The sequence below is a fragment of the Trachurus trachurus genome (assembly GCF_905171665.1).
Source record: "Trachurus trachurus genome assembly, chromosome: 8".
NCBI lineage: Eukaryota > Metazoa > Chordata > Actinopteri > Carangiformes > Carangidae > Trachurus > Trachurus trachurus.
The window spans coordinates 30,762,522-30,790,090 of record NC_139905.1 but is presented as its reverse complement, the minus strand read 5'-3'; the positions used below and the strand labels follow the sequence as shown (position 1 = coordinate 30,790,090).

Below are 27,569 nucleotides of genomic sequence, written 5' to 3'. Positions count from 1 at the left end.
TCAGTCTCCACTGGCCAGTCCGCGCTCCGCTCCCTCTCTCCGGGCCTTGTCGTCCAAGCAGCCGGCCTCAGAAGTTGAGGTGCTGCAGGTCTATGGTGCACAGTGTGCTTGTGAATAGATCGAAGTCCTCCTCGGAGAAATCCACCGGGCTGTCCAAGGAGCTCTGCAGGCTGGGCGACAGGCAGGCGTCCCCGGCGAAGAAGGCCAAGTCTGGGAGCGCGGACGAGGAGGAGGCGGCGGGGGTGTGGACGGTGATGGAGAGATCCCGCTGCTCGGGGAAAGACGAGTCGGACGCCGTCGCTGCTGCTGCTGCTGCTGCTGCTGCTACTGCCGCGGTCCCAGCCTCGCTCAGCTGCACTAGACCCAGACCCGGGTTCGGGTTGGTGTCGGTGGAGTTTGTGAAGGACGGTGGGGGGGAATGGTGCGTCGCAGCCACGTCGGGGGAGCCAGAGTCTCCAGGCGGCGGTGGGCGTTCGGGGCGGCTCGACCGGCCTACATCCTCCGGCGTGGGCTGTGCATTGTCCCCGCTGTCATTAGTGTAGGCGGTGGCAGCTGCGGCCGAAGATGGATCGCCGCTCCCCGCCTCGGCCTTCAGCGTGGCCTCCCCGGTGCCAGATGCCTCCAGCGGCTGGCTGGAGTACGGAGATGAGGCATCGGTGCCTTCCAGCGGCTCGAACCCACCCGGGTCGCTGGATTCATGGCCCCCTCCTCCTCCTCCTCCTCCTCCTCCTCCGTCCCTGTGGTGCGTGGTTTGGCGCTTGTGTTTCATCCGCCGGTTCTGGAACCAAACTTTAACCTGTCGCTCGGTCAGATCCAAAAGGGCGGCGATCTCCACCCTCCTGGGCCGGCACAGGTACTTGTTGAAGTGGAACTCCTTCTCCAGCTCCAGCAGCTGCGTGTTGGTGTACGCGGTGCGCAGCCGGCGGGACCCGGCTCCTCCAGCATCCAGGCCGACCTGGCTCGGGTCTGCGGGGAGACATAGACAAATAAAAAGCAGGAGACAAAGAGGATTTATTATCTTACATCTTCAGCTATTGTCTTTTTTTAATTTTGTTTTTATATTTCATTCTAATTTCAAATTGTAATCTACTTGATGGAAACCATGTATATAATAACCTCTATAAATTTATGGCCTGGAAGATTCCAAGCCAAGAAATAAACTGCTGCAGCATCGAGCTCAAATCCCCTCGGCCCCGCGCGCTCTATAATAAAGCTATAATAAATAATAAAACACAAAACACACTCGTAAAAAAAAATAGCCCCTTCCAATTACAGTGGCAGCTACACACATATGGCTGTAAAATAGTCAAACATAATAGAAACCGCAAAAGAAAGCGCAGATAAAGACAGATGATCATAATGTCAGAATGGGTTCCGCTGCTGTGTAAAGTGCAGCGAGCACCGTGAGAGGCAGAGAAATAAATACATCACGGGAAAGAGAGGAAATGTGCGGGGAAATGTGGGAACATCGACGTGAAGCGAATGTGGCGGATTCTGTCAGAAACACAAATAAGAGAATGAGTGACTTTATGAATGAGATCAGAAAAGGCAGGAAATTGGGGCGAGGAGAAGGAGAGAACATGGGATTTTAATTTCAAATGAATGTGGCAGGGATTTTATGTGTGTGTGGGAAAAATAAGAGGGAAAAAATAAAAATAAAGCAGCTTGTTGTGAAGGTCAGAGGGAAATACAGGAAACCACAGGAAATCATATTGTTTGTGTGTGTATGTGTGTGTATGCTGTGTGTGACTATAGCCCAGACCCCCCAACCCCCACCTCCATGTCCGTTAGCTCTGCCTCGCCATTATATTTCCTACCTCAATCCAACATGGCCACCATCTCAGTTGTGCTATGAATCTATAACATGAAGACGAAGCTGCTGCTGCTGATGTGGAATCACAGCAGCAGTGATCAGACTGAAACACTCTGCTCCAACAGTCAACAGTAACACAACACATGTGCATCTTTAAAAGCAACACCACCAACAATAATAATAATATAATAATAGTATGTGGACATTTAGGAGGCTGCAGCTCCAGATGGTGGTGTAGGGATGAGAGGATGCTGCTGCTGCTGCTGCTGCTGCTGTGGACGTGGTTTTTACATATAGCTCCACGCACGTGCAGATCCTTTAGGTGGAATAGATTAGACTATGTGTGTGAGGCGTTAATGGTGCATGTTTAAATGCGTGATGAGAGAGTGTGCAGAGCACTGCAGCATAATGCAGGGAGAGGGGGGGGGGGGGCAGATATGGCTTCCCTGTTGACACAGCATCACAGCACTGCACAATAGCTACACACACATGCACGCGCACACACACACTGAGTAAGAAATAGGCAATGTCATCTCACCAATGCTGCATGGAATGAATGTTGTTGTTGCTTTTTGAAGTGGATGTATAAAAAAAGAAAATGCAGATGCAAAGAAAGCACAAGCTGCACGCCACCTCACACCGCTGCCACACATGCACATCCATCCCATCATATACACCGACCTGTGGGTGACTCGATGCCCGCCGATGCGTACCCGGAGGCGGTCGGCGACGGGGAGGACGAGGCGGGGGGGATGATGGATCCGCTACCGCCGGAGCTGCCCCCGGGCTTGTGGCATTTCTTGGATGACTTCTTCTCCTTCATCCAGGGGAACTCGTGGGCCAGCGGACCGGCCGGGGTCGCCGTGGCCGAGGCGGGGGCCTGGCCCGGCGGTCCGGGCTGCTGGGCGCCTCGGTGGTGCGTCTGGAGGCCATTAGTGGCGGCGGAGGTTCTCCGGTTCTGCTGGCTCCTAGCAGCCGGTCTCGGCTGGCTGGCTGTGCAGGGGCTGAGGCTGGGGATGGTGTGCTCGAAGGGAGGCGGAATTACTGTCGACTCCTTGATTGATGAAGTTTGAAATGACTCCAGGGCGGCGGGGAAGGACGTCAGGCACTCTGCTAGGGATGGCTGGCTGTTTATAAAACCGATCTCCCTTTCAAATTCAAAATTCATAGCTCCCACAAACCGGTTTCACCCTCAAACGGCGAGACCCCCGAACAATCCAGTCCCCCCCCAGAAAAAAAAAGAAAACACACAAAACACCAAACAAAACACATATACACAGACGCACACACACACCACACGCGCACACAACACAATACAGCCTGTTAGAAATTAAAACGAAATGGAGAAAAAAAACGCACGATGATATAGGCTCCAGCCCGCAATGGCGTAAATGCGGTGGCTATAATAATTGTGTATATTGGTGATATTACTAGCGTATGGGGACCTGGGTAAGCTAAACTGAAGAACTATGGGACGAAATTGCAGCCAATTCCTGGTCATGTGAGCCGAAAGCAGCCAATCGGGGCCGGGGCCTGGCGGCAGTGATGGCTGTGGGAAGCAGCATTATTATTTTTCCACCAAATGCTATAGGCAAGAGAGAGGCGATATCACATGATGGGGGCTATTGTTTTGTCTTAACGGGGGGTACAATTCTGGGGAGGAAAAAAAAAAAAGAAAAAAAAACGGTGAGGGGAGGCCGGTCGCCATGTGCGCCGTGTGGGCGGCGGGAGCAGAGCATCCCCGAAGCCCCGGGAACAATAGAGCAGCTTCGGGGAGCGTTTCTATGGATTCTCTATCTGGGTGATGTCATGACGGTTAACATTAGGTGGACGGAGCCGGACACTGTCTGTTTGCAATATGGCTCCTTCCTCCAGAGAGAAGGGAAGATGTTTACAGCACTCAGCTCATTAATCTTATCAAGTGTGACAAGAGGCTGAAAATCCCCAACTTACACACTCACACACACACAGACACACAGAGACAGAGAGACATAAAAAAAAAAATAAAAAAAAAAGTTGGAGAGGCTTGTTTTAGATGGCGCAGCAGCTGAGGAGGAGAGAGGAGGATGGAGGTGTTTGACTCAGCGGTAGAGAGGAAGAGACAGATTGGCTTCAAACTGAGACAGAGTTAGATTTGACTGTGGGGAGATGACGGGTGCCTCCGGGTGTAAGTCGACTTTTTTATTTCATGGACTTTGTGTTTATTTTTGTTGTTTGCAATGTGGGTTGTGTTCTGAAGAATATTGTCTAAATATAATCTAGACTTAAAATAGTCTCTGGCACATGGGCTGCAGAATTCTCCCTGCAAGCCTCCATGTTTGTGCCCCCCCCCCCCCCCCCCCCCTCCTCTCCTCCTCTCCTCCTCCTGGTGTGAGTGTGTTAAAAATTTGTGTGAGAGTTCACAGCGAGGTCGCTCCACGACACCGAAGGAGGTGAAACATGTTCCTGCTAATAGTAAAAATAATAATCCAGCTGCAGTAGTAGAGACGCGAGGAGGCCCTTTACACTCTAACAGGACGCACATGTAGATTTTTTTTTTTTTTTTTTTTTTAAATAAAGATCAAGACCTCGGGAGTTTAGCAGAGGATATTTTTTAGGGAGGGCTCGAGGAACCCCGAGTAGGAAAAAAAAAAAAAGAAAAAAGTGGCGGTGATCAATCTTTCTCTCCCTGCAAAGAGGCTGACAGCAGCTCCGCTCTCTCCTGCATAACAAGGAAAGCTCCAGTCTGTCTCTGTCCTCCAGCTCCACTCTCTTTTACTGCCTCTGATTATTTTCTCATGACTTTTGCGCGCATCGAAAAACTATGCGCGCGCGCACGGGGAAACGTCACGCGAAATATTGCATTTATTAAAAAAAAAGGAGCAGTTATCAGACTAAAAAAAAAAACGGGTGTAAACTATGTGAAGCTCGCACATCGTTCCCAGGGATCTGACACACAAAAAAAGAAAAAGGAGTGAGAAAGAGCAGGAGTGTGTGGGAGTGAAGGAGTGAAGGCCATTGAGCGCAGCAGAAAGCGCAGGCAGTGAGTGGGCCGAGGCTCAACTCTCAACTCACAACTCACTCACCAAACACAGCACACACAAGCTGCTGACTGAGCTGCAGGGTCACACAATACGCGGAACCACGTTCTTTCTTTTTTGTTTTTAAATGTTATTTTTTGTATTTTATTCTCTCTTTTTTTTTTGCTTTTATAATTTTTAAAATAGATTTTGTAAGTGTTGTGGTGGAGAGAAGCTGGTCCTGCCGTCGTTTCAGGGGAGCGCGCGGACTAACTAACTCCTGAACTCTGTATGACTCATCTCATTTCATCCAGTTTTGATTTATTTTATCTTAATCCATTTCATTCTATTTAGCAGTTCACACTTTAGTGATGGGCTACGGGTAATAACAGATTTATTTATTTTTTCCATTTAAACCACTGGATTTAATTTACTTAATTAAATGTTTGATTAACAATAATTCATATTTGGGTTTGAGGCATCTGAATTTGTTTTACAGGAAACAACCTGTAAAACAAATTCAGATGCCTCAGATGTTACATAATTGTACATTCTCCTTCCCCTCAAGTCTGTTTGGGGAAATAAAACGGATTTATGCAGTAGGTTACCAAAAAACTACCATTAGTATTATGATACTAATACTATGATATATATATATATATATATATATATATAACCCTAACCCTATGTTGATAACACCAGCGGTCTTTTAGCATGCTATCAAATTCAAATTCATATATTTAAAATACCTCTTTTATTAACAGATCCCTCCGCCTTCAGATAACTAACCTCTTTTATTAACAGATCCCTCCGCCTTCAGATAACTAACCTCTTTTATTAACAGATCCCTCCGCCTTTAGATAACTAACCCTCAAACTAACCCTAACTCTAAACTCCTACTAAGTTACAGATCCAGAAATGTAACGTCTGTGTGTGTGAGTGTGTTCTCCAGTCAGAGCTGGACTGGTTTCAGCTGCGCCTGCCTTGCTGAAGCCGAGCCGAGCTCTTCGTCTGTTTTTATGAGGCAATAAATTAGATCCAATCTCTGCTTATTGGTGTTTTTATTGTCTGTTAGTCCAACGGAGATGTAAAGGGAAGTGCGGCCATTATTTATGGGAGCCTGATTTATGTTCCAAGTTTTAAGCTGCTCTCGGGCCTTTGAGCACACGCCGCGTGCAAGAGAGAGAGAGAGAGAGAGAGAGAGAGAGATGGGGTGGGGGTTAGAGATCACGTGACCATGCAAGGCGCAGGCCTCAGGCTTTTTTTGTTTTGGTCATAAATATGAACAGAGGAAATATGTGTGTGTGTGTGTGTGTAAGTTTGTAGAAGTCAGTGAGTGAGTTGGTTTAGGTCACAGGTGGAATATCTGTGGTTTCCTGTCACTGAAACACGTGTTATCACTTTTTCAACAGTAACTTTTTCACACCAATCATACAATTTGTGAAGAAGAAAAAAAAAAAATCTAATGGGGGATGAGCTGAAAAGTAAAAAAAAAAAAAAAAGATCAACATACTCCAGTCTGAGACCTGTGGAGGAAATGACAGACAGCTCCACAGCTCCAACCATCTGCTGGACACAGTCAGACCACTCTGCTCACTAAAAGCTCACTCCTATATTTATGAAATAAAAATAAAAAAACACCAATAATAATAATAAAAAAACCCTCCTGTTGAGAGAAGATAGTTTAGTATCAGTAACAGTCAGACCACTCACACTGAGAACTGGCTCTGAAACTCTGAATTCATCAGGGATCCTGAGGAATGTTCATGTAGAGGAGCAGAGTTTTCTCATGTGAAGCACAGAATTCAAAGGTCAGACTGGGTTTCAGCGTGTTGCTCATGGACACATCAGCAGCATGTGTGAGGAGGTTGAATCCAGATCGTCTCGCTCCTGCTGACTTTACCATCAAAACACATTATTTGTTTAAAATCATCCTATTGCTGCCTATAATTCCAGCATTTCCTCCAGTAGTGTACTACTATGTCTGCAGTTTTCATCACCAGCTGTGACAGTTACCACTGCTGAAAACATCTGTCAGATTCAGTTGTGTGAGGGCGGCTTTGACTGACATCAACACTGAGTTGGAGCTTTGTGATTTAGAGTAATCAGACAAAAGCCACAAAGTCTGAGAGGTCTGGCACGGTCATAGCTTCAGATTCAGGTATTAGATTTTACTAGAGGAATCACTGTTGGCTGTAACTTTAGAGCTGAGCTGGGACACAGCCCAGTATTTGACACTATAGCATCAGTGGAGGCTCGGCGCTGGTGTTGCTATGGTAAACGAACACCGGCCACCAGCTAACAGTAGCATAATAGGCCGTGACTGGTACATTTGCCAAGTTACCAACCGTCGCTCTGTGTAGTTTGTAAAGACAAGAGCAGACTGAAACTTTCCCTACAGGGTGAAGATGTTTCTTTTTAATGGCTGACATGTTACATGCAGAGCTGGCCTTGACATTTAATAATTGTTTTTTTCTTTTTTTTTGACAGTGACGCTTTTAGCCTCAGGTATCTTCTCGATATTCAATACTGGCATCAGTGTCAGGTCGTCCCAGAACCAGATAGGCCTCGCGGCGACACCTGGTCTGGGTCCGGAGCAGCATTAAAGGGATAGTAGCATTTTTTTTTAAAGTGGGGTTGTATGATCTACAAATAGCCCCTAAGTACTTTAATTGCAGTAGAAGACTCCCTGCACTCCTCCCGTTAGCAACGCCAGCCCATAGCCCTGCCCAGAGATTTACAACATACATTGTTGTGAACAGACCCAAAGAAACGGCCTATTTTCGCGGCCTAAAAGAGGTTTTACGTGAAAAAAAAAACACAGTTCCATTGTTTGCTATAATATACTTTTTTCCAGCCCTTCAAAGTGCAGGAAAAACACAGTTTTTATTTGGACCTAACCAACTCACGTATCCCTCCGCCCAGGGTTAGCGCCCGCCGATCAGCAGCTGGTTAGGTCCAAATAAAAACTGCGTTTTTCCTGCACTTTGAGGGGCTGGAAAAAATTATATTATAGCGAACAATGGAACTGTGTTTTTTTTTCAGGTAAAACCTCTTTTAGGCCGTGAAAATAGGCAGTTTCTTTGGGTCTGTTCACAACACTGTATGTTGTAAATCTCTGGGCAGGGCTATGGGCTGGCGTTGCTAACGGGAGGAGTGCAGGGAGTCTTCTACTGCAATTAAAGTACTTAGGGGCTATTTGTAGATCATACAACCCCACTTTTTAAAAAATGCTACTATCCCTTTAACAGACCATGTCATCGAACACATGACACGTATGAGAGGAAATACTTGCAAACACTGAGAGTTAGTCATGTTTCTGAAGAAGCTACTTCTCTAGGTCTTTGGCTATTTCTACATAGCATAACATCAGCATCACTTACCGGCCTCGGAAGTCGTTGACTTTACAGTACAAGAGGTTATTAGGCGTCCTCTTCTGGGAGTGGCTGCCTGGTTAGCATGCTAACTTCAGTAGAGGAAGAGAAATGTTAGAGAGTGAGACAGCTCTTAATGAGTAAAGGAATTCATTTGGTGCTGAAGCTGCAATGTTTCTTTTTAGAGGTAAATGGCTAGTAATGCTTACGCTAGCTTTGTAGCAACAACTACAAACTTACGTATACCTCCTTTAAAACATTAAAGGAGAAGTATAGTGACCTTTTGACTTTAAGGTTTCAGATTAAATATTGATCTATTAGCCTATTTGTTGAAGTTACCAAGCTGATTCGAGAAGAATATGTTCATAATTTTAAAATGTTGCATGTGCTGAAGCTAGTTTGGATGTTTTCATAGCCTTGCTGCTCCTCCTGAAGGCCAGCAGGAACTCAGTGTCTATGTTTTCGTGTTGCCCTGACAACCAATACCACCGGCGTCAGCAAGTTTTCACCTGATAACGTCTCAGCCTATTCCCGCGGGGGAGGGGGATTTATCAACCAATACCAAAGTGAGTGGAGTTCTTCACAAAACTGACGATAGCTCTGAATAACATAACCTTTTATTAAAGAATTGTTTGACAGACAACTCTCTCAACAATCAAAGAAAAGGGAGCTACAAATGACAAAGAAAGAAGTTGTTCTTCTCCAAAAAAGACTCGTTCTTTTTTTTCTCCAGCTAATAGTTTGTCTAACTTTTCTGACTATGCCAGGGCGGGTCACCGATCCCCACCCTCGCCTTTTTCCTTGTACAAGCCAAGACATTTATGTACAAGGGTCATTATAGGAACATAAAAACTACTTATTTTCTTCTAAAATACAAGAACTAAAAAAATTTCAGTACAATGGACAAGAAGAAACACAACGTTGTTTTTTTTTTCTTTCATAACAGGTAAATACTAAAAAAGTACAGTATTTTTTCTTGATATAAATACATGAAGGATAAATAATAATACAAAACAGAAGGTCTTCTTTAAACTGGCTATAACAAATAAATATTTAGATATGAATGTTCACTTGAACACACATTGACGAAAGACGCTTTGATTGGAGGGCCTTCCGTCTTCAAAATAAGATTTCATCATTATTATTATTATTTTTTACCTTTAACCATCAAAATGTAAACTCTAAGTGCAACAATGATGCCCAGATGTGAAAAGCATTTGTATGAATCTGCATTTTAAAAACCACTGGTTCACTGTCAGAGCATCAGTGAGTGTTGTAGGGGCATTAGTGTGTGTGTGTGTTGTCCCCTCGCTGCTCAGGTCAAATAAAGCCAGTGGTTTTTAAAGTGTGTGATGCACACCAGCTCAGATTTCTGGGACATGCATTTTTGTTCAAATATATATACCCTGTATCCACGTTAAAAAGTCAAGATATGTGAGAACAAAAGAAAATAAAAAAAGGTGGACTTTAACGCATTGGTGTGGCGCTAATGTAAGTGAACCCTTCCAAAGTGAGAGAGAGAGAGAGAAAGAGGGAGGGAGAGAGAGAGAAAGAGAAAGAGAGAGAGAGAGAGGAGGGCAATGACTTATTTACCCAAACATAAATAAATAGTGTTCTCCACTCTTATTATTTACCCTGTGTCGATGATGTGCTAAAATAAGAACATTAAAGATTTCTCTTCCATGTTTGTTTGAAGATGTCAACAGCTGGAACAACCCGGCTGTGGATGTGTGTCAACGAAAGGAGGCCAGCTTAGTGTTGCCCTGTGTGTGTGTGTATGTGTGTGTGTAGGTGTGATTAGCTAACGTAGCCTAACACACTGTGTTGTGTCTATGGGAGCCGGTCTAGCCTCTGAGCTCGTAGCTTCATAAACCCTGTTAGAGTGATGGTGGTGAGTACATACTGTATGCATGAGTGATGGATGGATGTGTGTGTGTGTGTGTGTGTGTGTGTGTGTGTGTGTGTGTTGGGGGTGTCAGTGTGGGGTGGTGGAAAAGTTTGGCCTCCTTCAGAAGCCATGTGCTGCTGCCACAGACAGGAGACAGTGTGTTACTTGTGTGATTGGGGTCTGAATGGACAGAGACAAGGTACGACAGGAGACAAAAAGAGACGAGCGAGGCCAGGGGAGCGCCATCCGGGGGTTTTGATGCACTCTGTGGGAGCGGGGGGGTGTGGGGGGGGGGCTGATGGAGAGGGCGCGGCTCGGCCCGGCTGACAACAGCATGTGTTGCCTGGAGGGGAGAGAGCTGGGCGTCATAAATCTACCCACCTCGTTAACTGCCCATTAAAATCTCAACTATTTCATTTACCAGGCGGGAGAGCTGCCTGAGTGTGTGTGTGTCTTACGGGCTCATCTTATTATCAAAGTACAATTTTAAAACCACATACTAGTTGTAACAGAGCTTTATAGGCTTTTTTTTTTTTTTTAACTACATGCTATCTGAACTACTGCTGCAGTCTCCTCCGTCTGAGCCAGAACTGTCCAGGAATACACTGGAGGGAGGATGTTATCACTAGCAGATCATTATGCTGCAGTTCATTTGTTGGCTAATTTAAATAGAAGACAGAATGTTTTATTTTAGACTTTACTTTGAAGGACCATTGATTGAACGCAGCAGATTATTAACTTAATGAATAGAGATTCAACAATGGTGCTCAGTGTACACACGCAGCTACTGATGTGAGTGTGGAGGACGACTGACTGTCCACCTTGTCCTCCATGTCTACAGTAGGATGCACGATAACTATCAGTACCGATAAATATTGGCCCGATATTGGCCGATAATAATCGACCATTAAATATCAGCAAAAATACACAGATAAGTCCAATAATAACATTTTTTTTGACGATTACAAGAGCCAGTTCTAATTAGCCAACATTGCCTTGACATTGCTCATCTTCAGCCCCATAAGTTGATTTAAAACTATAATAAATGTTGATTTTATGTTGTTTTTGTTGTAATTACAACAGTACTGACATTGGTTATATTATTTGGTTAAGTCGGAGGCAGAGCAATAATGTTAAATTCATCTTTACTCACTACATCTTTGCCTTTCTTAACCTATATAAACTATTAAAACTGTAATCGGTATCTGTGATGAGAAGTTATCAGTTACCTGTATCGGCGTTAAAAAAGACTCATCATGCATCCCTTGTCTACAGAATGATTGGCTGCCCTGGGACTAAGTGATACGTGGTGAAGGTCCATGAGAGGCTTCGTTTTAAAATCTGTAAACATTTGGTAAGAAATAAAGTTCTGTTTTTCTAATGAGAGGTTTAAAAGACATTAAACAACTATTCTCTGTGCTGCTCACTTCCTGTATGAGGATGTGAGGCTGAAGCAGTAGAGAGAAGTTAGTGAGTTTGGTCCAAGACTATAAAATTCTTTGAAGGTTCTGGCAGCTACCATTGATTTAACTACTTGCAGGAAGTTCATTTTATCTTTGCTCGTTTTTTTTTTTTTCAGGTTTTTTTTTTTTTTTTTTGGCAACGTTAATGTTTTATGGTTTGGCTTCGCTGCAGCTACTAGCTTACAGACACCACCTCTGTTTGGTTGAAATGAAAGTAACTGCACTTTCAAGGTACACTCTTAGAAATAAAAGTGCTAACTAGAACCATATAAGGTTTTTTTGCTTGTCCTCATAGGAGAACCCTTTTTGGTTCGTGGTTCCTGGAACCCCTTCCAAACAGGCTTTTTCAGAAGCAAATGGTTCTGGGTAGGCGCTGAGCCCTTCCAGAAGAACCCTTTTGGAACCCTTATTTCTCAGAGTGTACCAGCGAAAGACTGGACGGGGGCTTTCTGAGGGCGGGGGCAAACAGGGCGGGGCCGTTTGAGCGCAGGGGGCAAACCGCAGGATGGCTGCTGCCTGTCTTGTTTTGTCTCTCCTGTCGTCCCCTTTGCAGCAGTTAGCGGTGGAGTCCCCCACATCGTAGTTAAGTCTGTTAGTGAGTCTCGTCGTGTTAACTCGTTCTGTTGTCGTCTTCGCTAGTTTTCTACGTCGTCATTTTTTTTGTTCCAAACCTGCTACAGGTGAGTGAGCTTGGGTGCTTCCTGGATTCTGCCCTGAGTGGAGGTGTGGTGCGCCGACAGCTCCGTGTAGGTGGGGTGCGGGGGCGGCTCGCAGGGACCCGGAGGGCCCCCTCCGCCCACGACGTGGTGCTGGTTGGCGGCCGACATCGGCCCCGCCCCGTTGTAGTCCATTGTTTGATGGTGGGGGGGCGTGGGGCCGAGGTGGTTTAGCCCGTAAATGGAGGGCCCCGAGCCGGGCATGGGTTCCACGTAGCTGCCGCCCCCCACGTAGACCGGACTGGCCTGCATGTTGGTGGGGGTCCCGTAGCCGGCGCTGTTGGCCTGCACCAGGCCGTGGTGGGGATGGGGGTCGCCGTAGTCCGGGTCCGGGGCGCCGTACTTCTGCTGGGAGGGGCAGCCCTTCATGGGGACGTTGGAATAGGCAGTGGACATGGAGTAGGACACTCCCTGGTGGGGTTTCCCGAAGGACGGCGGGGACGGGGCGTCGTAGCCTCCTCCCCCGCCTCCCCCCCCTCCCATGGAGTGTATGGAGTTGAGGAAGCTGGCGGACGACTGCATGGTCAGGGGCGGGGAGCCGGTGGGCGAGGGCCCTCCGGAGCTGGAGCTCAGGCCCTTGGACTTCTGGTCCTTCTTGTACTTCATGCGCCGGTTCTGGAACCAGATCTTGATCTGGCGTTCGGACAGGTTGAGCAGGTTGGCCATCTCCACGCGGCGCGGCCGGCACAGGTAGCGGTTGAAGTGGAACTCCTTCTCCAGCTCCACCAGCTGGGCGCTGGTGTAGGCCGTGCGGGCCCGCTTGGACGACGCCGAGGAGCCGCTGGTGGGGCTCTTCTCCCCGCTGCTCCCGCTCTCCGCTCCTCCTGATGCTGAGGACACAAAACGTACAACAGAGACACAGCCAGTGAGAACAGTTGTGTATGGGAAAAAACTGAAGAAAAAAAATACAAGAGGGGAGAAAAAAAAAAGAAAACCTTGAAGATGAAGAGAGAAAATGCGGGAGAAATGAAGCAGAGAGGAAGACAGAATAAGAAACAGGTGAAAAGAAGATGAAATAAAAACTGAGCGAGGCAGGAAGGCAGAGAGAAGAAAACATTATCAGGCTGCATGCTGGAGGAAACAGAAATCATTCCAGTTCTTAATAAAGCAGAGGGGGGTCCAGGCAGGCTGAATTATCCCTTGATATTAGTTGTCAACACTTCATAACAGTGGCAGTTATTAAGAGGCCGAGGCCTCGGAGCTGGCCGAGGGCGGATAAATTGCATCTTGGCTGGGAAGACGAAGCCCCGGCAGCAACAGGAGGTGCAGCACCGGGACTACACAGGCTGATGTGCACTTCACTTCTGCTCGCCAGCTACAGTCAAACTTCTCAGCACGTTTTTCGTCATGATAAAAACAGATTTTATCACATGTTGTCAGATTATTTTTCTATTCGTTTTGATTTGACAACAGCTGGTTTTGTTTTTAACGTGTCATTTAAAAGTCTCCTTCCAGCAGTAACATATGCAGTGGTAGTTGTTACAATTCACCTACAATGGAATGAATGTAGAAATGTGATGCTGGGGTTTCTGTTGGGACTTGTGCTCAAGTCTGGATTCGTGCGCTGGGTCGTCTCTGTGTCACTGCTAAGATGAATTTATGGTCTGTTGTGACAGTTTACCTTTATTAGACATACTGCAGCTCCTGCCATTTGGATGTTGCCCTGGGCCGTATTGTGATTGTGATAATATTTTGATTAATTTTGATAAATGCCTTAAAGGGATAGTTCAACATTTTGGCAAATTGGCCCATCGCCATAATTGCTATAGTCATAGCAGTAGGTTCGTTACCTTTAATTGTCGGTGCAAGCTGTTTTTAGAACGGCGGAGCAGAGCTGCGAGCTACTCAGAGCTACCCTACGGAGGCTAATGGGATTTCTTGGTTTCCCTCATCAAACTCATCAAATATACAATCCAACAACTCCAAAATGCTGTCGTGGACAAGTTGTGACCTGCACATTCACCACGCTATGAGATAATAACAGAACGTTACAAGACAGAGTTGTTTTAGAGGTAAATTCATGCAAAACAGCTAATGCACGTTCTCGTCAGGGACAGTTTTTCAGAAAGCAGTCTCTGTATTTACCTCGAAAACAACTGAGATGCTGCCCCTCTATAGTTCTATATTTTTCTCACTAGTGTTTATTTCTAAGGTCAGAGAGAGAGAGAGGTAACCACTGTGTCATCTAGTGACACTCTCTTAACGACTGCTTCAAATTCTCCTCAATAAACAGTCTAATCTCTGCTCAGTCAACAGAAAGACTCTTGAAGACTCATATTCATTACGGCAGAGCGCCCTCTATTCTCATTGATAACTACCAATTCAAATAAAATACACTTTCTTCTGCCAGTGATTGTTTTCTTTATCATTCATGCAGATGATATTCAAATTTATCATCCTTTCTCTCTTTCATTTCAAATATCTGCTTGTCATTCTCCCCTCTCTGAAAATCCATTCGTCTGTTATCATACATGACATTTAAATTCATCCTGTTAATATCTTCCTTCTTGCAGTGGCTTCTGGAGGAGGAGGAGGAGGCCAGGAAGGGGAGGAAGGAGAGCAACGAGAAGTCAAATCATAACAGGAGGGCGGAGAGCAAGAAAAGGAGGAGGAGGTGCAGGGTGGAGAGGAGCATGTGTATGAATGAAGGTGTACAGGCTGTTGGCTGGAGGCTCCTGGCAGCTGGAGTGACAGTACTGCTGCTGCAATCAGCTGCTCACTTGTCACAGATGAGAAAGTCAATCACATCTGACTGATTTAAGTCAAGTCACTTCAGATCTGACAGTGAATACTCTAAGACAGGGGTGTCGTACGTGTGGTGCGTGGGCCAAAACCGTGCCAACCATTCCAGCCTGCAGGACGAGTTTCCCAAGTGTGAAAATTACATAGAAGACAGAAGAGGAAAGTATTGTTGATATTGCAGGTTGTTCATAATGTTTTGTAAACATCTTAAAGGGATAAGTTCACCCAAAATTGTAATTTCACTCATTATCTACACACCCTCATGTCGACTAAGGGCTGGAAGAAGTTTCAGAGTCCTCCGTGGCTTTTCTGAGTTACAGGGGGTCTCGGCATAGCAGTGCATGTCCATGTAACGGTTGCAAATGGATACCAACTGTCTTTGTAACAAAAAGACACACCAAAAAACATCCAAATACCTCCATGCTGCTCGTATGTAATGTCCGTCTTGTATTGAAGCCCTGAAATGCGAAATTGTCCCGAAAAAAATTAAATAAGTCTATATTTCAAGCTTGTTTGTAGCGGAAGCTTCTCGGAGCTCCTCTTCCCGGTTCGTCAAATTCGGACGAACCAGGGTCCGTCTTCTTCCCAGTTCGTCCAAATATGACGAACCAGGAAGAGGAGCTTCCGCTACAAAACAAGCTTGAAATATAGACTTATTACATTTTTTTCGGGACAATTCCGCATTTCGGGGCTTCAATACAAGACGGACATTACATACGAGCAGCATGGAGGTATTTGGATGTTTTTTGGTGTGTCTTTTTGTTACGAAGACAGTTGGTATCCATTTGCCACTGTTATATGGACATGCACTGCTATGCCGATGCTATTACCCCCTGTAACTCAGAGAAGCCACGGAGAACTCTGAAACTTCTCCCAGCCCGTAGTCGACAGGAGGGTGAGTAGATAATGAGTGAAATTTCAATTTTGAGTGAACTATCCCTTTAATAAAGAACTTGTTCTTCTTTGCACTAAGGGAAACATTGTTTCTCATTACTTAAAGGTTATTATGCTGTTATTTTACTGGTCTGGCCAACTTGAGATCAAATTGTGCGGTCTGTGGCCCCCTGAGCTAAAATGAGTTTGACACCCCTGCTCTAAGAGAAAGAAAAAAGTGTCTAAATCACTCCTTCTTATGCATGAAACTGTTTCTCAATCAACAGTAGTGCATCCATCCCAGTGCCTTCCTTACCACATCTCATCAGTGAGTCTAGTAAAGACCTGTACTGATATAATGCCACTGTGCCTGGTAACCTCACTGTTACAACAAGGCTGGAGAGGAAGTCAGTTTTTATGCTAGGATAGGAAACGGCCCCCCGACTCCATTTCTGCACTTAACACACAGACGTAATAATGGCATCGGTCCAGTCCTGTCTGCGCTCATATCGCCTCCTGCTAGACTGTTTTCTCAGTTACATTGTGGTTGCAACTTAATCGCTGGCTGGATTACTGCAGGCAATGTTTTCTTTTTCTAATGGAAGCAACATTTTCTTTTTTTTCTTTTCAAATCAAGTGCTACATTTTTTTAGCAGCAGCAGGCTCAAGGCACAGCGCTGTCACACCAGAGACCAGAGTCCTGTGTGTAGAACAAAAGCACTGTGGTCTAGTTTAAGGAGAGATGAGGGTTTTGTTTAAATGTAAATATAATGTTGTGTCTGGAGTGACTGTAACCTACCTCTACATTAAACCAAACTAGGAACTGTTTTCTAACCTGAAGCAAAAAGCTACAAGAGTCTCAACAGAACCACTTATATTTCACATCAGAGTCACAATAAGTGGGTATTATTCTGCAAGATTAGATGTTTTGTCTAAAGCAGGGGTGTCAAACTCATTTTAGTTCATGGGGCCGCACAATTTGATCTTCAGTGGGCCGCACCAGTAAAATAACAGCATAATCACCTATAAATAATGACAACTCTAAACTTTTCCCTTTGTTTTAGTGCAAAGAAAAGCAAGTACAAATTAAGATATTAAACCAAATGAAGATATTTACAGTTAATGAACGATCCTTTTACAAAAATGATCAACATCCTGCAATTTCTTGGTAAAAATACATGTGATTTCAACAATATGATGCCTCTTCTATGTAATTTTCACACTTGGCAAATTCATCCCGTAGACCTGATTGGACCCCCTGGCGGGCCGGTTTTGGCCCACGGGCCGCACATTTGACACCCCTGATCTAAAACAAACATGTTGTACGTGAACATTTCACTGACACGGTGTCAACATGTCTGGGGCCTCACGAATACAGAAACTGACATCTCCTCCTCACGCTCTGGTCATAATTATGTTTCCTTCAAAATGCAATTTGCTGTTGCAAGTGAGTTGCATATAAACAGAATTTCTGTGAGACAGAGCTGATTAATCTACTGCTTGGAAAACGTTCCTCTGCCTACAGGTACATGACTTTTCATTGCCAGGAACAATATAGATTTTCCTGCTGCCTTTACTTGTTTTCTTAAGCACTCCTCTGGCTTTGCAGGAACACTGCCATCCCGCTGCCCTTTGACCTGCTTTACGATTGGCTCTTTGACACAGCAGAGGATTTAAAGAGACCTAAAGGCTCAGCTGAATAACTTGAACGGAACAGATTTTAATTTCAAGTTCATATTTTTCAGCTTTCTTGTATAAGAGCCTCAGTGAATCTAGCTCAGCGGCCACAGAAGTTCATTTAAAGACAATGTTATTTATAGGATTTAGACCTGAGCAGACTGGGCCACCGACCACAGAGAAATAATAACCAGCTTGACTGTTTGCCTGTGTGCACGTCCCTGTCTAATCCAGCGCCTGTGGAAACAAACCTATTTTGCTATAATAGTCTGAAGAAACCTTTTTAAAGCCTCGGGGGATCTGGAGCTTGAAAGAGGATGTTGATAAGAGAGGTGAGGAAAGAGGGACGTGGTGATGGGAAGGAGAAGGAGGGATAATGGGAACAAAGACGCTAATGAGGAAGGAAAATGAAGGAGGAAAGAAATGGATGGAGGAGAGAATGAGCTGAGAAAAGGAGTAATGAGAGAGAGAAACAGAGACTGGTGTAGGAGGAGTAATTATAATGCTGAGACGTGTTGCTGCTGTGGCACTGTGAGGGGAAGGGGGGGGGGACAGACAGAAAGACAGGGACAGGTGGCAGTCCACCAACACACCGTTGCCAGAGTTGTTGCTTGGTGAACAGTTTTTCTGCTTGGTGGCCTGACGACTCTCTTTCATCCAGGGAAAGATATGCTTGACCAGGGTGGGGTTGGGGGGCAGCGAGGAGGAGGAGGAGGACGTGGAGGAGGAGGAATTGGACGACTTATTGGGGGCTGATTTGGAGGCCGAGGAGGCCCCATTACTGCCCCCTGGCTGCTGAGGCCCTGTATTGCTGCTGCTGCTGGGGTTGGGGGGCAGTGGGGGGGACACCTGGGAGCCGGGGTGGTGCTCAGGTGGCAGACTGGGCCGCATGCAGCTGCCGTTCAGCTCCTTGGTCTTGGCGAGCTGCTGCTGCTGCTGCTGCTGCTGCTGCTGCTGCTGCTGCTGCTGGTGACCACCGCTACTGCCCAGCGACTGTAACGAGCAGGCGGAGCGCTGGTACGAATCCACATCCAGATGGGTCGCCGACTGGAAGGCCGGCTGGTGATGGGACACCGGGACCGGGGCGTCGTAGCCCCCGAAGCCGTTGGCCGCCGCCGCTGCAGCCGCCGCCGCCGCCGCTGCGCCCTGCACCTGGTACGACGAGTAGCCCCCGAAGAGCGTCGAGGAGTTGTCGTAGTACGTTGTCTTCTGCATCGCTGAGAGAGGTGGCGGCGTCTGCTGCGTGTGCTGCTCCGGTCCTTGTTGAAAGCCGCTGCCGGAAGACCATTTGGTACCGGGGGTCACGTGACAGCGTCCCTCCAACGGTCCCCTGCAATCTGACCTGAAAGGTTAGGGAGAGGCAGAATAAAGAAATAAGAGCGATAAATCCATCTTCCTTCAGTGAATGGCGCCATGACATGAATAGAAACCACTGCTTTTCTTTCCTCACCCCCCCTCACCCCTCCCCCCCTCCCCTCTGAGCCCACTGCACAGCCTGCAGATGCTCTGCCGGTGGGGGCACGAGGAGGGCAAACTGTGTTCCCATTCTAGGATTAATGTGAACTGTTTCCTTAAATCACAGCGAGGCTACATGTGATCAAATGTAGCAATATTGTACTAATAATGTATTAGTATTATTATAATTATTATTGTGGTTATTTATTTATATATTTTTTTTCATTATGATTATTGCTGTTGCTGTTATAGGCTATTATTGAAACTATTGTTGCTGCTGTTGTTGTTGTCTGGCCGATCTACTGTTACTATTAATAGTAATAGACTAGTAGTTGTAGATTTATTTATCAGCCTTTTCATTATGTTATTCACGAATTATTTTTTTTTTTTTTCAGCTTTACCTTGGATGTATAATTAAAATGAAATAAAATGTAGCCTATTTTCAGTATTGTTTAAACATAATTATGCAATGTTAGTATTAATTCAGTGACTTTTCGTGTCTATTCATTTTTAATGTTATTTGTAATAAAGCACTACTCCACCGTGTCAGGTGTTATTCCAGCCGGACGTTGACACTCTGGTTGTGTAATGGCGGATGCGGCCTGAGTGTATACGGTAAATTTTTCCTGGTGACTGATGTAGGTAACCTACTTCTGTCAACCTCTGGCTTCCACACAGCCTGTGATTTACTGTAGTATTCCATCTGCTCTGCTGTTACCTCACTCATCCTCGAGCTGAGGAGTCTATCTCCGGAAGCGATCGTTGCTGCTGAATATCAGCCTGTTATTGCATCACAGGAGCTTTCTTTTTTTTTTTTTTTTTTAACAGCTCACAGAAAACTGGAGCATGTTATTGCACATCGAGATATTTGAAAGTTCGAAGAAACGAAAAAAAGGGGGGAATGCCAATCAATCTGACCATGTGACACGAAATAAGAGGCTATTTCTAGGCTATAAAATGTCATTTTGGATTTTTGGTCAAGGGAGAGTGGGGTTAGATTTAAGGCAGTGACTATTTTTCCATTCTTTTTTTCTTTCTTGTTTATGTCTAGACTCATATGTTAAAATAAGAACGAAAAAAATTAAAACAACTGCTCTAAGACTGAACAGGCCAGGGACAGAAAGGATAGATAAAGAGAGGGAGAAGCTTCAGCAGTCAGTGATCCATTAGGGTCGCTGAGCTGAGTGCTCTATCGTGGTCCCTGAAGGGAGGAACAGAGCAGAAAGCAGAGGGAGTCTCCCCAGACTGACTCCCTATCTGCCGCTCTCCGCCGGGGTGGCCCCGCGCGCCCCGCGGCCGCTGGAGGCCCGCGTGCCCGGCGCGAGAGAGCACCTGGCATTCACTCCTCCTCCACAGAGATAACACGTCCAACCGGGGAGAAGCAGAGGTGAAGCGGCTCCTCTGCCTTTGTCAGGCTGAGCGTGTGTGTGTGTGTGTGTGTGTGTGTGTGTGTGTGTGTGTGTGTGCTCTCTCCCACTGTTCGGCCTATACTGCTGCCAATTATCGCGTCCCTGGGTTAATACGGCCACAGCAGCCCCACACAAGATATTATGCGGCCGTCGGCTCTGCGTTATAACGTCAGAACTCTGAAGCAACGTGCGCGTCTGGGACTTCTGCCTCAAGACAACAATAAAGAGTTGGCCAGTGTGTGTCGCGGGCCTCAACTACACAAACATACACACACTAAACTGTTGTAAGACAGACTGCAAAACCTGTGGTTTCCTACACATGTGGTTGGCTGCTTTAAATAATGATAATAAAAAAACACACACACACAATCCTGGGCCTGGACTGTAGGGCTACATTTATAAAAACAAACAATTAACAGCTAAGGAATAAATGGGAGATAGAATGCACGTTGTCCAGTAAAATAAACTACAACAACATGTAATAAAATGCTGATAAAACAATAATTTGATATGAATATATAGCCTATAATAAATAAATAAAAAATCAATCCTGTGTCAAATGCAATGTTTTACAAATCGGATAAATGACGCAGAAACAATGTAATTCCTAATAATTATTTTCCATAATGAATCATTATTATTATTGTTCCTTTTTTAAAGATTGGAGAGGCCAGCCCTGCTCCAGCTCTCAGCACATCACACATGTCAGCCATTTATCTTTCTAGTAGACAAGCTGGAATCCTAATTATTTACTCTGAGGAATAGTCCCAAGGAGAGAGAGAGAGAGAGAGAGAGAGAGAGAGAGAGAGAGAGAGAGAGAGAGAGAGAGAGAGAGAGAGAGAGAGAGAGAGAGAGGCCGTGGCACTGAGTGTAGGAGGAATATGTTATTAAATCATATCGCTGTTTCGCCATTAAACAGGACACGTAATGTCTCTGCCACTAGCTTGTAGGACTAGAGCTTAATACAATCACCAACTTTACTAGACGCCTCCCTGAATAATCCACTTATACTGACAGAGAAACAGCCACCCAAACAAAAACAACAGAGAGAGAGAGAGAGAGAGAGAGAGAGAGAGAGAGAGAGAGAGAGAGAGAGAGAGAGAGAGAGAGAGAGGTCGGCCTTGGTGTCCAATGTCTGTGCTTTATCCTGGGATATAAAATTACAAATGGCGCCTGCCATGAAGAGCTATGCAGGCAGAGAGACAGAGAGAGAATGCATTAACTTGGACAATCCACATATTCCTTATCCCATTAACACAGACTGTGTGGTGTGTGTGTATGTGTGTGTATTGGAGAGAGGGGGGCGGAGGTTAAATTATATTGAGCTGTGCCAAGAAACAATGAAGGATTGGCCTGATCAGAGCTATTGTTGCTATGTGCTCATGGCCTCGATTTAGGCTGAAATGGGTAAAACAGTGAATGGTTGGATCCTGTCTGTACAGATGAAACGAGGCTGCAGCACACACACCTGAATATTTTAGTAAGGAATTAAATAAATGTCAGGTGGTGGCAAAATAACAAACCGGAGGCCCACGGGGCAGTGAACGCCACACAGTGGACCTTCCAGAAAAACGGGAACAAAAATGGCACAGCTTTGTAAATAAGTGTGTAAGTGAGGAGGAGGCATGGACGGAATGAGCAGGAATGAGAGGGAGAAGAGAAAGGAGAAGGACAGAGATGGAAGGCCGAGGGAAGGGGGGCTACTTGCGGCGGGTATCTGCGGCAGCTTAAAGCATTGTGAACTCTTCTTGAACCGGGATTGAAGTCTATTGGGCCATAAATCACTGAGCCAGCCACTCCGCCGTTCACACACCGCACAGCGAAACAAACACGCTCTGTATTTCTGGTTTGTTGTTTGAGCTCGTGCGTTACCGGCTGGCCTATACTACTACAGCCTATACACACCGGTGGTTCTCCTCCTTACCTTTCCCTTTCCTTAGCACCGGTGGTCCCGGTCCAGTCCGGCGCGGAGCCGGCAGCACCGCATCACAGCTTAGTCCCCACCGCACATTCACCAGGTAATCAATAACAATAATAAATAATTAAATTTTAAAAAGAAAAAAAAAACAAGAATAAAAAAAAAAAATTCCGGTCTCGCTTTCTCTCCCGTTTTCCTCCTCTTTCCTTCCCTTCTTCTCTCCGCGAGCCCGCCGCTCCACTGTCTCGAGACCAGCACGGCTGCTCGCGACTACCACCACAACAACAGCTCCTGGAGCCAGCAGCGGCAGCAGCGGCAGAGCGGGCTGCGAGGGCGGCCAACCGGACACCGTGTGGCATGAACCGCCCGGCGGAGGAGAGAGGAGAGAGGGATGGAGCGGGCTCCACAAGCCGTCGGTGGGGGGCTCGGTGCGCGCGGCCAGAACAAACAGCCGGGTTCGGTAACAGGCTACAGGCAGGCTAGCTAGCACACGAGCTGAACGAGCGTACCGGGAGCCTGCCTGCTGCCTGCTCGCGCCCCCCCACCACCCGCCCGCCCCCCTCCACCACCTCCACCCTCCCGCCCCAGCACCAGCACCAGCACTGCCTGCACCGCTGCTGCCTGATAACAATGGCCTCAAATTTCTTTCTTTTTTAGCCTCTGTCGCTCAAACAGCCACCCAGCCCGCCACTCAGTCAGACAGACAGACAGACAGCCAGAGAGGAACAGCTCCACCGCTAAATATCACCCCATCCTATTTCTGGGTGGTTGTTCATCCGTCTTTTTTTTTTTTTTTAATCCCTCTTCTCCTTCTCCGCGGGTCTCCTGCCTCCCTCGCTCCGTGTCCTCCCTCCCTGTCTTGGCTGTGAGTTGTCTCCTCGCCTGGGTCTGGGTCTGTGTCAGGCTGTGGGTGCTGGGTTTATTCCACTCGGCTAGCAGCAGCAGCAGCAGCAGCAGCAGCAGCAGCAGCAGCAGTGGGGGCTCTCTCTCTATGCGCTGCCATAGTCACTAGCCTATTCTCAATATGTTGTTTACAAGCAGCGCGGCTCTGTACTCGTGCACTCGTTGATTCCCATCAAAGAGCTCAGCGTCACTCACAAATTATGCTAATTTCACAGGCTGGAAGTGAAAGATGCAGTCAGCTCCGTTAGCCACACACAAATACACACACACAGGCTGCTGACGCACGTGCCACCCTCAGTTGACTACATTTGTAGCACTCATCACATTCGGCTACAAACTTGCCAAGTAGCCTCAACTTCAACACAACTTCCACACAGTAGCCTGTAAAGATAATTTTGTATCCTTCTTAAAATGCTTTTTTTTTTTTTTCAAATGGCCTCTTATTTTCTATTTACTATAAATATGTTAGGCTGCAGTCAACAGCCGTCTCATAGCGGGCCTATAGGCTCTTCGTGCAAGGCTAACTCTATTTGTAGGCTGTGCAGGGTGAGTCCTGGTGGACAGAGATGTCAGCCTCAGGCACTTATTAGTATTATTATTAGCTATATTTTAATTTCACAATCGAGGGTCAGCTGCTCCTGTCTTGTGTTAGTGTGGTAGATTAGTTTAGTGCAGTATTTACTGATCTGGGACTGTGTAAATTAAAATTATTGGCACTAACGTCAAACTAATTTGCACACTGCAGTCTGACAGAAGAGAGAGGTGGAATATAAACACATCCAGAGTGATGAATAAACTCCAGTCAGAATAATTATCAATTCTGAAGATAAATCCACCTGATGGCATTATAAGGATCTTGGCATCAGTTTCTTCTTAAGCATTAACTTTACTGCTTCTCTTTTGGGTGCTGTTGAGGCTTATACATTTAACAACCTATTAACAGCCAGCCTGGTTTCACCACATGGTGAATCAATAAGACCCAGTTACTGAAGGTTTTTTTTTTCTTTTTTAACGGACGAATCCGAACAAGAACAGAATTAAATGACACATAAACACTTTGAAAATGTTTATGAAAGGATATATATATATATATATATATATATATATATATATATATATATATATATATATATATATATATATATATATATATATATATATATATATATATATTCACCTATATCGTTATAGCTGATGTTTTCTTGCTTTTTGCAATTTAATGTTTCTGCAGTAGCTTCTTTAAAAGTTCTACAACAAGTTCAGTTGCCTACGACTGGCTACAGTCTGACCCTCACACATATAACACACACACTCACACTCTTGTAAGGTATGAGACAATTTAAACTGCAATGTCCTGATCATTCACATGTTTTTAATAACTGTGAGACATTGGTACAGTGATGCAACATGAGAGAGCAGCTTCCTTCCATTTCCCTCTCTCCCTCCTGAACCCACAGGAAATGTGACTCTTTCTTTAAGAGAGCCTCTTGAGGCTCATCCTGTCCCTCTGCCTGCACAAACCAGACATGCAGACTGTGCTGTTAGAATTTAAACACGCGATTGCTATAATGTTTAAGCAGAGAGAAAAAAATAGAATAAAAAAGCCTACCAGGCCAGAGAGAGATAGAGATAGAGAGAATGTGTGTTCCAGAAGCTATAGGCCTCTCAAATCAGTCCTTGCAGGTCTTTTTTTTTTTTTTTTTTTTTAGAAAGAGAGCATATGTTCCTCCTTGTGTTTTGACTTCAACACACATGGGAGGAAGACAGGAAGAAGTGCAACAGCATGTGGAGAAAAAGGTGAAGTGGGCTAAAAAAAAAAAAAAGAAAGAAAAAAGAAAAAAAAAGAAGCTAGAATGACACAAAACCCCAGAGGGAAAGAGACACAACAAGGTGAGGCCAAAATGGAAATGAAAATATGAAGGCGTCTCCCAGAGTTTCCACACACACATACACACACATAGACACACACGCTGTCTCTATAGCGTTCTCTCCCGCTTCCCTGTATTTTTATTATTCAGGACGCTACCCCTGTCGTTTATGGCTACGTAAGATTTATGAGTTCTCTCGCACCCAGCAGCGTGTGTGTGTGTGTGTGTGTGTGTGTGTGAGTGTGTGCGCCTCTCTCTCTCTGTGTATAAACAGCCCAACTTTAAAACAGATAGCATTCGCTGTGGGCTGCTGGAATGAGAGGATGAGCTGTGTGTAGGTGGGAGGTGGGAGCCTGAAATGTGTCCGACTGCAACTTTTTCCCCTTTGTGGACGGAGGATCTGCTCAGCAACATTACTCATTAACCAAACCACTAATCAGCTCTTTCTTTTGTCTGTCTTTTCTCTTTTCTTCTTCTTGCATTGAACAGAGGTGTGGGAAGAAGAAGTGCACATTATGGAGAAATAAGCAGTGCGGATTACACGTATGTATTGACTTGTAAAAGCAGGCCGCTGCATGTAAAGGATGGCAACTTCTGCTTTATTTTCCTTGGACGTTCAGACGCGCATCGGCGCCTCCGTGTTTCGGATTGAGTCACGGATATTGGGTTTCACAACTGAAACTCTGTGCCCTGCAGAGCTGTGGAAACCCTCCGAACACTTTTTTTTCTTTCTTTTCCTCCCTCTGGGACTTGAGACATTCAGGGCACTGAGGATGACACTAAGGAATTTCCTCTGACTACACAACCAGACTTCATATTCTATCTTCCCCACAGCTCCACGCAGCGCTGCTGTGAATAACCAATTCTACAATATATGAATGATTTATGTGTCATCATGTTTGTTCCCTTATGTGATGTCGAGTGAAATATTTAAAGCATCTCAGCTGCTACTGCTGGTTAGCATGTAGCATCATTAGAGCTGCTGCAAAGTTGTGTTTTAATAAGTGTCCTATGGAATGATGGACTGAGCCTGCTCTGCTTCCTGCTGCGGCTGCACCCGCCATCACACTGCCCTTCACACCTCTGGATTATATTACATTAGCACGTGTCATTACATTAGATTACATCACCCCCTCTCTCTCTCACACTCACAGGCCTACACACACACACACACACACACACACACACGAAAGACACGTACCCTACATATATATCCAGGAAACTTTTTCCATGCATTAAGCTGCACCCTGTGCACATTTATCTCTATTTTAGAGGCAAAACTGACTGGTAATAAAATACATAATTAATTTAAATACATATAACCCGAAGTCTGACGCTACTATTTTAGTAGTAGGCTAGCTAGTTATTCTGAGCTCTGTGCAATGGCTTTGGAAACGTGGACTTTCCTGTATAATAATAATAATAATAATAATAATAATAATAATAATAATAATAATAATAATAATAATAATAATAATAATAATAATAATAGAAAGGTAGCTTATTATTATTTTTTGTCTCAGTTTGGAATGGTGCGGACAAAGAAAACAATCGTTCAACAAAACATCAAATATTTTTCTATAAATAAAGAAAGAAGAAAATACGGCTTAAAAAAAGAAAAGAAAATGAGATCAGCAGTTCTATTTCTGGAGAGTTTTAACAAACTAAATGGATGTTGTTTTAAAGTGAATGGCCACTCTGTCTCCCGCTGCGTGTGGCTTTGATCATGTGTGGAGGTGAGAGCACAAATACACAGAGTTCTATCAATACAGGGATGAAACGAAAACAGTGAGACTCACCGAAAGATTTCCTCTTATTCCCAAATGTTTTGGTGGAAGGAAGCGGCTTCCAGAAAGCTCCTAGGAACTGCGGTGCAGGAAAGAAGGGGGGGGAGGGATGGGGGGGGGAGAGAGAGAGGGAGAGAAGGGATAGGAAAGAAAGAGAGATGCAATCAAAAGGTCTCGGTAAAAAAAAAAAATCCGATACAGAGCACAGACCTCTTGTAAAGTGTATCGAGCGGCAGGGACAGGCAGGAGCCGCTGACAGGTACAGGCCTACTGCTGACCTGAAATTATTCTCGCTGAAATCTCGGAATAATAATAGTTAAAAAAAAATAAAAAAATAAAAAGCAATAAGAGCAGAGGGGAGGATGAAGGCTGGCTGGAAGTGATCTCAGTGATCTCTCTTATTGATCCTGGTTATCATATTACACATCCTATTACATTTACCAGTTTTCCCCCCCTCCCTCCCATTTAAAAACACCAAACCAGGAGGAAATCTCTTATCTGACCTCCCTGTTGTAAAAGTCTTTAACATTTAACGAAGGGAAAAATGGCGGCGCTTCCCATCAATATAGTGCATGATCAAAAAGTCAGGATGGAGGGAATTTAAAAAGGATCCAGAATTAATCCGTAGAAATGAGCTCGTGGAGGAGGCGAACACGCCCTTCACAAAATAATAACACAATAAAA

The 27,569-nt window shown here is 45.3% G+C and overlaps 2 protein-coding genes across 2 annotated transcripts; both read right to left on the bottom strand.

The window, feature by feature from the left end:
* Positions 1–67: 67 nt before the first annotated feature.
* hoxb2a (homeobox B2a) lies at positions 68–2,981 on the bottom strand (the record flags this gene model as incomplete). Its single annotated transcript, XM_083976705.1, has 2 exons — positions 68–966; positions 2,495–2,981. 2 exons carry the CDS (start codon positions 2,979–2,981, stop codon positions 68–70), a joined length of 1,386 nt encoding a protein of 461 aa, XP_083832831.1.
* Positions 2,982–11,804: 8,823 nt separating this feature from the next.
* hoxb3a (homeobox B3a) lies at positions 11,805–26,966 on the bottom strand. The gene is made up of 3 exons (XM_083978086.1): positions 26,898–26,966; positions 18,139–18,887; positions 11,805–13,083 (listed from the first exon to the last, which is right to left on the bottom strand). The coding sequence occupies exons 2-3, from the start codon at positions 18,758–18,760 to the stop codon at positions 12,212–12,214; spliced, it is 1,494 nt and encodes a 497-aa protein (XP_083834212.1). The 5' UTR covers positions 18,761–18,887; positions 26,898–26,966; the 3' UTR covers positions 11,805–12,211.
* Between the last annotated feature and the right edge of the window lie 603 nt (positions 26,967–27,569).